Source organism: Electrona antarctica (assembly GCF_951216825.1).
Source record: "Electrona antarctica genome assembly, chromosome: 5".
NCBI lineage: Eukaryota > Metazoa > Chordata > Actinopteri > Myctophiformes > Myctophidae > Electrona > Electrona antarctica.
In genome coordinates this window covers 56,343,935-56,355,154 of record NC_136810.1, presented here as the reverse complement: position 1 = coordinate 56,355,154, position 11,220 = coordinate 56,343,935, and the positions used below count along the sequence as shown (strand labels likewise).

The window sequence follows — 11,220 nt, the reverse complement described above, 5'->3', positions numbered from 1 at the left end:
CGGCGGGGTGTTTTTTCCTCTGCCAAGCCGTTCGGTTGCCCTGCTGTGGTCTTCAGCAATTGGCCATCCCTGGACTTTGTCTCTAACGGACCTTCAGACGAAATTGTGGGCTTTAGTCTTGATTGCGTGGGTATTTAACTCATTTTGACCTGCGAACGATTCTACAAATGTCTTCTAAATCCTGACAGTTTTCTGAAAAACCCTATCTTTCTAATGTCAGTGGTGCTCAAACTTGTTCATGTCAAGGAGCCCCGGAATTATCTGTATTTGGCCGCCGACCCCCATCTCAAAATATGTTGTTCCAGGGATCCCCCCCAGAAGCAAAGATTTGAGTTAAAAATGTTCGCTCTGAAAGAGTATATTCAAAGATTTGCGGCACATTTTCACGATATTTCAAAAAATAGCAAACCTACAAGCTCGTAGCGCTATGAGCTTGTAGATCTGCTATTTTTCAATAGCTAAAGCATAACATAATGCGTAATTTAAAACACCAAAGGGGGTTCCCGCCCGAAATGGGTTAAGGTATGATTTTGGAAAGGCAGGTCAAACCTCACAGTGACTCCACACAGTGTGCTCTGCTATAGCTGTGTGTGCCTGTCAGGAGAGGAAGTTAATTGTATTCATCTGTGGTGTACATGACTCTGTGAGAACGCTACAGCGCTGCTGGAAGAGGAACTATAAGTACATGTACTTTTACTTGAGTATTCCAAATGCTCAACGCCTCACACTTGTACTTTTTTTACTCCACTATACGATTATTTTAAAACTTTAGTCGCGAGTTACTTCAGATTATGATCACAACAAAACAAAACAATAACCACATCGGCGTCATTTTATACTTTCACAATTTTCAAAACAATCTTTGAAATGTGCCATTCTATGCGAGTACTTTCACTTTTGGCACTCTAAGTATATGTTGATGACAAATACCTCGCCCAAGTTACATTTTGAGTACAGGCCTTTTTACTCGTAACTTACACTCGTAATTCCTACTTTTACGACAAATACTTGTGTATACTTTCACTCAAGTACAATTTCAATACTCCTGCCTTTTATACTCGTAACTTAATTTCTACTTTTACTTGAGTAAAGAAATCCGAGTACTTGCTTCTTCCACCATTGCACCGCATATGCCAGAGGAGGAAGTTAATTCTATTCATGTGTGTGGTGGTATAGATAGAGTGTGTGTGAACACAACAGCACTGTACTTATTTTACAGTATGGCCACAGGAGCGTTCCAGGTTCCCCGTCCCTGACTATGTCTCAGGCACAGCGTGGAAATTGAAACTGGCATCCCAGAGTGTTTTTTTTTTATTCCCTTTTTGCCAAATGGCTTTGATGACTCCTGGTTTTTTCTCATGCTTTCCTCCACCCCTCCCTCCCTCCCCTCGCCGCCACGACGGGACGGGGTGGGCGAAGCGGTCTGTGTACGCCGGTGGGATTCGAGAGGAAACCCTTGACCTGCGACCTCTCGAGGAGCGTCTGCAGCGTGTAAAGAAGTGGGAAGAGCGCAGTGTTCTTCTTCTCCCCCCAAGGCCCGGTCGGTCCCGTTCCCCAACTCACTCCCGCCCCGGCCCACTCTGATGTGAAACTGGCAGGGAGAAAGAGAGAAGCAAGAACAATGGGCTCTGCTGTCTGTCTGTCTGTCCGTCCGTCCGTCCGTCTGTCTGTCTGCTCTGTGAGAACAAGCTCTGTCATAGCGCCAGTCCAACTCTCTCATCCCGACTCCCCGAGTGGATATTAACATTGAAACATGCATGGTGGATGACAGACAGACACGGAGCATGCAACACTTCCAAAAACGTCTTGCTCGAAGGCAAAACGTTTTTTCTGTTCTTATGTGTGCCTCTGATGCTAAGCCATGTATACGAGAGTAACTGCTAACACGCAGCGCGCCAGAACCGTAGTAACTGTAGGCTTAAATTAATCGTCTAGCCTAGCCAGAACCGTAGCCTACGTTTTCCAGGGTTCTTTAATCCATGTTTTGATCCGATCGTATATCGTTAGCTGCCAAAGTCAAAGTGGGACAGTGGCCGTGGTCATTTTGAAGATGCGCGCGCATCCACTTGCACTCTATGGGCTGCATTCAAAGCCCTGTAGGCCTATCTCCAAATGAATGTCGTTTCTGGTGAAAACAAGGTTTCTCAACGGCCGACTACCAGGCGCTGTGATACTCGCGGTCGGGTTTTTCCACCACCGACCTAGAGAACAACAACCGGTCAAGACACCACACACAGCATTTTGTCATTGTAACATGCGGTTACGGATATTTGGCTCTTCAAAGTAAGTGTTACGTCGTGAGATAAAACCTTGGCAATGCGCGATAGATAGATAATTGATGCTGGCGGCAAAACTGTTTTAACAATTAAAAGGTGCATAAATGTGCAGATTTATATTATTATTATTTTTTTTGATATTATACTGTTTTTAGACTGGTGGTTCTTGGTTTACCTCCTAGATGAATATTTCAATGCATGTATTACATTGGTTACTGTAAGTTACTCTAGACCAGGGGTTCTCAACCCGTGGGTCGCGACCCCTCGGGGGGTCGCCAAATTATTTTGGGGGGTCCCCAAAATATTTTCAAAAAAACCGATTTTTCAAAAATAGCAGACCTACAAGCTCGTAGCGCGCCACTCGGTGGCGCGCTACGAGCTTGTAGATCTGCTATTTTTCAATAGCTAAATTATAACATAATGCTTAAAACACAAAGGGGTTCCCGCCCAAAATGGGTTAAGGTTATTGTAGCAGTCAATTTATATTGGGGGTCGGGAGGGGGCGGGGCGGGGGTCCCGAGACATTGCCAAAGCATTTCCGGGGGTCCCCGGCCAAAAACGTTGAGAACCCCTGCTCTAGACTAAGAGCGTCTGCTAAATGCCTAAATTGTGCATTTCTATAGTACCTTTATCCAAAGCACTTCATTCACACATCAATGGCAGAGGGAAACCATGCAAGGCACCAACCTACTCATCAGGGTCAGTGGTTGCAGGTTCATGCGACTTGCTCAAGGACACTTCTGCACTAACCCAGGGGGGAGCTGGAGATTGATTCCCAAATCGGCCCCTTTTTTTTTTTACCTCCCGCCCCCCCCCCCCCCCGCGCGTTTTGCGTGTCCGGAGCTAAACTCGCTAACCGCCGGGACCGATCAATGCCAGATTTCTTGTTCGTACTGTCTGTCATCATCACTTTCAGAGCCATGCCATCTACACAGGAGTGAATTGTCCATGGTCGACTCTGAGGGCCGAAACCTCACCACAATACGGAGTCGTACGTCATGGATTAGTGGCGTCACAAACTGACCACATGAAGTCAGACATAATACTACACGAAGCCACGCTGTTATTGGACTCCGTCTAGGCAGCCTATAGCACTTGAATAAAACGGAATGACCCCCCCCCCGATTCGGCACAAACATGTCTTCTTCTAGCTTGTCAAAAGGAATCACCTGTCTTGATGAATTAGAATTCACAGGACCACAATGGAAACAAGGCCTCAGGGCGTTTCAGCATCATTGTGTAACTGAACCTCAACAAAAAAGTAAACTCTATATATCACGTCCGCCGTACCTTGATGTCTGACCAACTTCTGACAAATCATACTGTAACAAACTTTCTTCACATAGTCGGAACATCTGCGAAAACAGCCGAAACAAGTTCCGACAAGCACTGCCAAAAGTTTTTGAATGATTTAGTTATTGCCTATACCCTGTCCGTCCGGACAAACTTTGGACTATGTAGTGGGCTTTTACAACCTCTTCTATCCATTTATACGTTGGATATTCAAAAAATAACAGATCTACAAGCTTGTATACATCTGGCTATTTTCAGATATCATCATATACATCGGCATCATGCAAGTGTGAAAGAATCTTGAAAGAGGTCTTCTGGGGGTCTGCTTTATCAAATATCAATGTGGGGGTCCTCCTTGGCACGCAAGCATTTGAGAACTGCTGCTTTTTTTTTTGTAATGTTTTTTTTGTGGCTTTCGCCTTTATTTTATATTTTTTATGGAGGGACAGACAGTAGGCTGACAGGAAATGGGGAGAGAGATGAGGGGGTGACATGCAGTAAAGGCCGTCGGGATCGGGAGTCGAACCCGCGGCACACTGCCAGACTGGATTACCAGCCAAGGTGCCTGGACCGCTGAGCCGCGGCCCAGGCTGAGAACTGCTGCTTTTACATGGAATCAAACCTCTGGATCAAGCCTGAAGGGATTTCACCCAGCGGTCAATCTGCTCACCCATTTAGACCTGAGGACGATTCTACAAATGTCTTCTAAATCATGACAGTTTTCAGAAAAAAACATGTTTCTACTGTATGTCAGTGGTGCTCAAACATTTTCATGTCAAGGACCCCCAAAAATATATGTATTTGGCCCGCCGACCGTCATCTGAAAATATGTTGTTCCAGACAGGAGCCCCCACCAGAAGCAAAGATTTGGGTTAAAAAACGTTCGCTCTCAAAGAATATATATTCAAAGATTTGAGCCACAAGATTTTCAAAAATAGCAGATCTACAAGCTCCTAGCGCGGAGTGCCGCGCTAGGAGCTTGTAGATCTGCTATTTTTCCAATAGCTAAAGTATAACATAATTCCCAGAACGGTTCATGCTTTACTGTGTGCCTCACCTGCACTCTGGCCTCCGTCAGGTCGGTGCGCAGCGCCAGCTGCTCGCGGGCGTACACGTCCGGGTAGTGGGTCTTCTGGAAGACCTTCTCCAGCTCCTCCAGCTGGTAGCTGGTGAAGGTGGTGCGGTTGCGTCGCTTCTTGCCCTTGTTGCTCTCCGCCTCGCTCTTCTCCAGCGGGCTGGGCATGTCGCCGCCGCCTCCGCCGCCTGGGCGCCCGTCCGGCGGGCCCTTGGGCCCTCCCCCTCCCGCCTCCTTCAGGTTCAGGTAGCTGCCCTCCATCCCCGGAGGGTCACCGCTGGAGTTCAACTCCGAGTCTGTCAGGCCTCCGTTGTCCTTGGCTGTGAGAGAGAGAGAGAGGGGGGGAGAGGGGGAGGGAGAGAGGGGGAGAGGGGGAGGGAGAGAGAGAGTGTGGTGGTTTTAAGAGCAATCATATTTTATGGTTTTAATTGTGTGGGATGATGCAGACCCATGACATTTAATGGAGATTGATGACACTTGTCGTCAGTGGCCTAATGTAGCCTGCTGGAGGTTTTTTATCAGCTATTTGTTTGACTGCGGTTATGAAGAAATACAATTGAGCAATTTTAAGATTCAAGCCTTTTTAATGTTACATCTTGTGTACAAGTATACAGTACATACGATAGTACGTGTGAAATGGTTTGGTTTTTGGTTCATCTAGTCTACGCTGTCTTGTAGAAGCAATAATAAAACAATAACAATGACACTTTTTACACATTATTATTTATTTGTATTTGTTTATGTTATTGATAGCAGTGAGAGAAATGCAAGTGGGGGAGATCGAGAGTATAGGGGAATGGCATGCAGCAGCAAATGGTCTGCGCCGCCCGGGAATTGAACCGAGGACTCGCTGTCAGGCATTGGAGCCTATATATATATATATGCGGCACACGCCCTAACCGTTTGAGTTTCAGGCCACCAAACATAGTAGCAATAATAAAGAATTGAACAAGGAATTGAACAACATTGTGTTTGTCAGTTTTAGTAAGTATTTGTTGTAGTACTCGAGCCGTAGACTCCTCTCGAGTCCGGTCTCGAGTCCACATTTTCATTTGCTCGGTCTTGTCTCTGTCTCGCCCTTAACCAATTTAGACCTGACGTTGAAATAAAAAAAAAGTCTTCTGAAAGAATATATATTCAAAGATTTGTGCCTCATTTTCACGATATTTCAAAAATAGCAGACCTACAAGCTAGTAGCGCGCCACTCGGTGGCGCTCTTTGAGCTTGTAGATCTGCTATTTTTCAATAGCTAAAGTATAACATAATGCTTAGTTAAAACACCAAAAGGGGTTCCCGCCCAAAATGGGTTTTAATTTGACTTGGACTCGGTCTCGGACCAAGGGACTCAGGAATCACCCCCCACCCCCTCAAACACACACACACACACCGAGTCCACTCGAGTCACGAGTCACTACAATGCTATGAAATAAATGCATTATACCCTCCCACACTCGGTCTTGACTTGGACTCGACCCCCTCCCACACTCGGTCTTGACTTGGACTCGACCCCCTCCCACACTCGGTCTTGACTTGGACTCGACCCCCTCCCACACTCGGTTTTGACTTGGACTCGACCCCCTCCCACACTCGGTCTTGACTTGGACTCGACCCCCTCCCACACTCGGTCTTGACTTGGACTCGACCCCCTCCCACACTCGGTCTTGACTTGGACTCGACCCCCTCCCACACTCGGTCTTGACTTGGACTCGACCCCCTCCCACACTCGGTCTTGACTTGGACTCGACCCCCTCCCACACTCGGTCTTGACTTGGACTCGACCCCCTCCCACACTCGGTCTTGACTTGGACTCGACCCCCTCCCACACTCGGTCTTGACTTGGACTCGACCCCCTCCCACACTCGGTCTTGACTTGGACTCGACCCCCTCCCACACTCGGTCTTGACTTGGACTCGACCCCCTCCCACACTCGGTCTTGACTTGGACTCGACCCCCTCCCACACTCGGTTTTGACTTGGACTCGACCCCCTCCCACACTCGGTCTTGACTTGGACTCGACCCCCTCCCACACTCGGTCTTGACTTGGACTCGACCCCCTCCCACACTTGGTCTTGACTTGGACTCGACCCCCTCCCACACTCGGTTTTGACTTGGACTCGACCCCCTCCCACACTCGGTCTTGACTTGGACTCGACCCCCTCCCACACTCGGTTTTGACTCGGACTCGACCCCCTCCCACACTCGGTCTTGACTTGGACTCGACCCCCTCCCACACTCGGTCTTGACTTGGACTCGACCCCCTCCCACACTCGGTCTTGACTTGGACTCGACCCCCTCCCACACTCGGTCTTGACTTGGACTTGCTTCAGGTGGACTCGACTACAAAACTAGTAAATTACTTTTCCCTATCACTCAGCGTTTAATGTACTGTGAGTCCCGTAACATATTATGGCCATAAAACTCTCACTTTTAGAAGTGAAACGAGGAAGACGAGAATGTTACATTGAATTATACAGCTGTATGTGGCTGTTTGTGGAGGAGAACACTTAAAACTTCAACGTTTTTTAAGAACTGCTCCTTCAAGCCAGCCAACGTGATCTGCTCATCATCAGTTCGCAAACAGACGCACAAACTTGACGTCCACCGAAGCTTACCTCACTGCTGCTGTGATGTTTTATTTGAAGGTTCAAAGGCCCCGTGCAGCACGTCAAAGACGTGCGGAGAGAAGAAATGCACGTCTTGTGTTTGAAAGCCGTGTCACTATACATTGGCGTGACCCGTGTGACACAACCCCTCAGCTCAGAGCCTCGGCTTTCTCAATCACGCCATGTGAAATGTGAGCCCACACAAAGCCTGCTATACTCTACTCCTAGTTGTTATTATTACAAAACTTAACCCATTTTGACCTGAGATCAGATTCTAAAAATACTATTCTACATATACTAATTCTACATCCTGACAGTTTTCTGAAAAAGCCATGTTTCTATGTCAGTCGTTGAGCTTGTAGATCTGCTATTTTTCAATAGCTAAAGCATAACATAATGCTAACACCAAAAGTGTTTCCCGCCCAAAATGGGTTTTAACAGCCTTTTTTTGTAGTTGCGTTATTCGAAAATTAGAAATCTGAAAGCTCACGACACGTTGCGTCGCGACTCGTTGTGAACTTTTAATGGGATATTTCTGAAAAACACATTTCGAAATATTTCGAAAACAATTGTTAAATGTGACATGCATTAATGAGTAATGTTTGATATATTTTTTTACTTTACTGTTGCGCCAACACTGATCACAAAAGTCACAAAAAAACGCAAAGCTTGTTTCCATTGTGGTCCACCATGACGGCGAAGGAAAAAAACAACATGCGTTTTTTTTATGTTTGAAAGGAATGTCACTACACGTTGACGTGACCCGTGACACAACCCCCTCCGTATGTTTCTCAATCACGGCATGTGTAACGCGAGCCACACAAAGCACCGCTCCATCCCTGACTCAGGGCACATGTACGGTACGTACGTATGTATGTTATGTATGCATGTATGCCGGGCCTTGTGTGGTACCACGGCGAGACCGCACCGCACAAGCCCCGCGGCGGAGAGCCGCGCTTCGCCTCAACCATGTAAACAACATTGTGTTTGTCACCTTCGATTTTGGAGAGCCTCCATTCTGTGACAGACCCAGCTCTGTTCCTGTCAGCGTTGCCTTTTTTTTGTGTGTGCGTGCGTGTGTGTGTTCCCCCGTCTCGTGAATAAAGCGAGTCCCTTTTCTACTTCAATAAACAAACAGCTGTGTGAATCAATGAGCTGAAAGGTTCTGCTGGGGAAGGAACACTGCGTTCTGTCAGCCCTATAGTGGCTGTTTGCCTTTCCTTACTCTCAGGCACAGTGGTGGAAGTAACGACGTACTTGAGTACGTTACTGTCGGGAAGAAACCTTGTATCTCCATATTTTAACCTTTCGTGTTTGTTTGTTTTTTTGTAAATTAACGTGATACTTGATCATTCTTGCAGCGTCACACAAAAGTATCCAAAGTAGCAAACGGTTTTGGACATACGAGTGTTTCTGTTTTCGATACTTTATACTTCTCAGAGGCAAATATTGTACTATTTTCTCCCACGAATTTGACCATTTTAGATATAAAGGTATAGTATCAGATTGCAGAACATACATTAACCACTTAAGCCCTATTCTATACTTTGCCTTTTAAAAAATAGCCGACCTACAGGCTCACAACTTGTAGAGCAGCTATTTTTGAAGAGGTTTGACAGTTGTTTTTGAAAAGTTTTAGTACTTAACAAACTTTGGTACTATAAGTATATTTCGCTGCCAATACATTCGTACTATCACAGTTTTGAATACAGGCCCTTTTACTTGTAAAATAGTTTTTTTTTAATATAGTGGTAATGCTACTTAAGAAAATCATTCTGTCTTCTTCCACCACGACCACCTGCAGTGCACACAGGCTCTGCATGCACTCTCCCTGCCCCAGGACCATGACCATGTAGGTCCTAAACAGCTTCATAATGCTCCCCCTGCCCCAGGGCCATGACCATGCTGGTCCTAAACAGCTTCATAATGTTCTCCCTGCCCCAGGGCCATGACCATGTAGGTCCTAAACAGCTTCATAATGCTGTCCCTGCCCCAGGGCCATGACCATGTAGGTCCTAAACAGCTTCATAATGCTCCCCCTGCCCCAGGACCATGACCATGTAGGTCCTAAACAGCTTCATAATGCTGTCCCTGCCCCAGGGCCATGACCATGTAGGTCCTAAACAGCTTCATAATGCTGTCCCTGCCCCAGGGCCATGACCATGTAGGTCCTAAACAGCTTCATAATGCTGTCCCTGCCCCAGGTCCATGACCATGTTGGTCCTAAACGGCTTCATAATGTTCTCCACAGCATAAACAACCTTGTGCAAGACTGACATGGACCCCCCCCCCCCCCCCCCCCCCCTAGACTAACGGTTTGGTTAAACAGTCTCGGCTGGTTCACTAAAGTAGTCGGGTGCCGCTTAAGGCGTGTGTTTTCCTTTGTCATTTTGTAACTTTCCCTTTTTTTGGGGGGGGGGGGGTTGTTATGAGCGAAGTACAAGACAGCTAGGTCAGGGAATCGGCCTCCTTCCTGTCACTGTGGGATAACGAGTTTGTCATGGAAGAAACTCTGGCGGCCCTCCGTGAGTCAACTCCTCGCACACGCTGCGTTTCGGCTATGGAGAGACGACTGAATAGTTTGAGGGTGATGAAGTATGAGGCGGTGGCTGTCTCCCTACAAGCGTGTTTGTTTTCATGGATTAGTCTGCCTCTGGCTAACATGTCCCACATTGAGACGTCAACAGTCATCTATCTCCAATCCACCCCCCCCCACCGGCCAGCTCGCTGCCCTGGTTGAGACACTTAATGGAAGGACACTGACTGCATGGCTGCCCAGCTGGGAGTTTCTAACCTCGTATCAGTGCGTACCCCACCTGTCACAGACAGACCCCCACTCTGCCTCCACTCTGCTCTCTCTCTAGGCAGATGTTCTGACATCATTTGGGACCCCCTTGCTCCAGTCCGGGCCCCTCGTCCGTCGCTGTCGGACAGAAACCTGTGTATCTCCATATCGTTGCCGTGGTCGAGCACAAACCTCTCGTCTCCATATTCTAACCTTTTTTTATTTAACCCATTTAGAAATAAAAGAAACGTTCGCTCTGAAAGAATATATACCTATTCAAAGATTTGTGCTGCATTTTTACGAGCTTTTTCAAAAATAGCAGACCTACAAGTTCATAGCACGCCACTTGGTGGCGCGCTATGAGCTTGTAGATCTGCTATTTTTCAATAGCTAAAGTATAACTTGAATGCTTGAAACACCAAAAGGGGTTCCCGCCCAAAATGGGTTAATTGTAAATGAACGCACCTCCTTGTATCATACTACAGCGTCAGACAAAAGCATCAGAGGATCCGCGTGCAGGCTCGAAACGCGGTGCGTGTAGCGACACGTTTCGAGCTTGTAGATCTGCTAACTTTTGCCGTATTTTGATTTGAATCCTGAAATGTAACAGTTTTGGACATACTGTAATGAGTTTTTTATTTCTCTCCCATAAACGAATGCCCTATGTTGTCGTGTACAAGAGAGTCATGCAAATGTAGCGAACATAGACATTTTGAAAGCGGTTGTCTGTGGGGTTTTTTTTTATAAATATTGAACCAATGCAAAAGCATTAACAAGTGACCTGTGACTAAATAAATAAAGCTACATTGGATCCAGTCGGACACATGGTTCTGTTTTTTGGACATACAAGGTTTTCAGCGCTACACACACCGTCAACGGTATCACCGTATCCCACCTGTCATACCCCCCCCCCCCCCCCCCCCCCCCCCCCGCCTCCACTCAGGCAGATGTTGTGACATCATCGGACCCCCAGCCCGGGCCTGGTCCTGTACTGAAGCCCCGGCTCCAGTATTTTTCGCGTCGTAGCCCAGGGCAGCAGCAGCAGCAGCAGCAGCAGCAGCAAGGCTTTAAGCATTAACCCGTTTTGACCTGGGAACGATTATACTAAATATCTTCTTGACATTTTCATGTCAAGGACCCCCAAAAAATATATGAAATTGGCCGCCGACCCCCACCTGAAAATATTCC

The 11,220-nt window shown here is 47.0% G+C and overlaps 1 protein-coding gene across 1 annotated transcript in view; it reads right to left on the bottom strand.

Moving 5' to 3' along the window:
• Positions 1-11,220, bottom strand: part of LOC306924061 (homeobox protein aristaless-like 4) — a gene marked incomplete at both ends in the record, with an annotated part of 127,906 nt that overhangs the window by 30,716 nt on the left and 85,970 nt on the right. Inside the window, one exon of the mRNA XM_079502402.1 lies at positions 4,627-4,964. Within this exon, the coding sequence (XP_079358528.1) occupies positions 4,627-4,964 (338 nt within the window). The remainder of the gene's footprint in view (positions 1-4,626; positions 4,965-11,220) is intronic.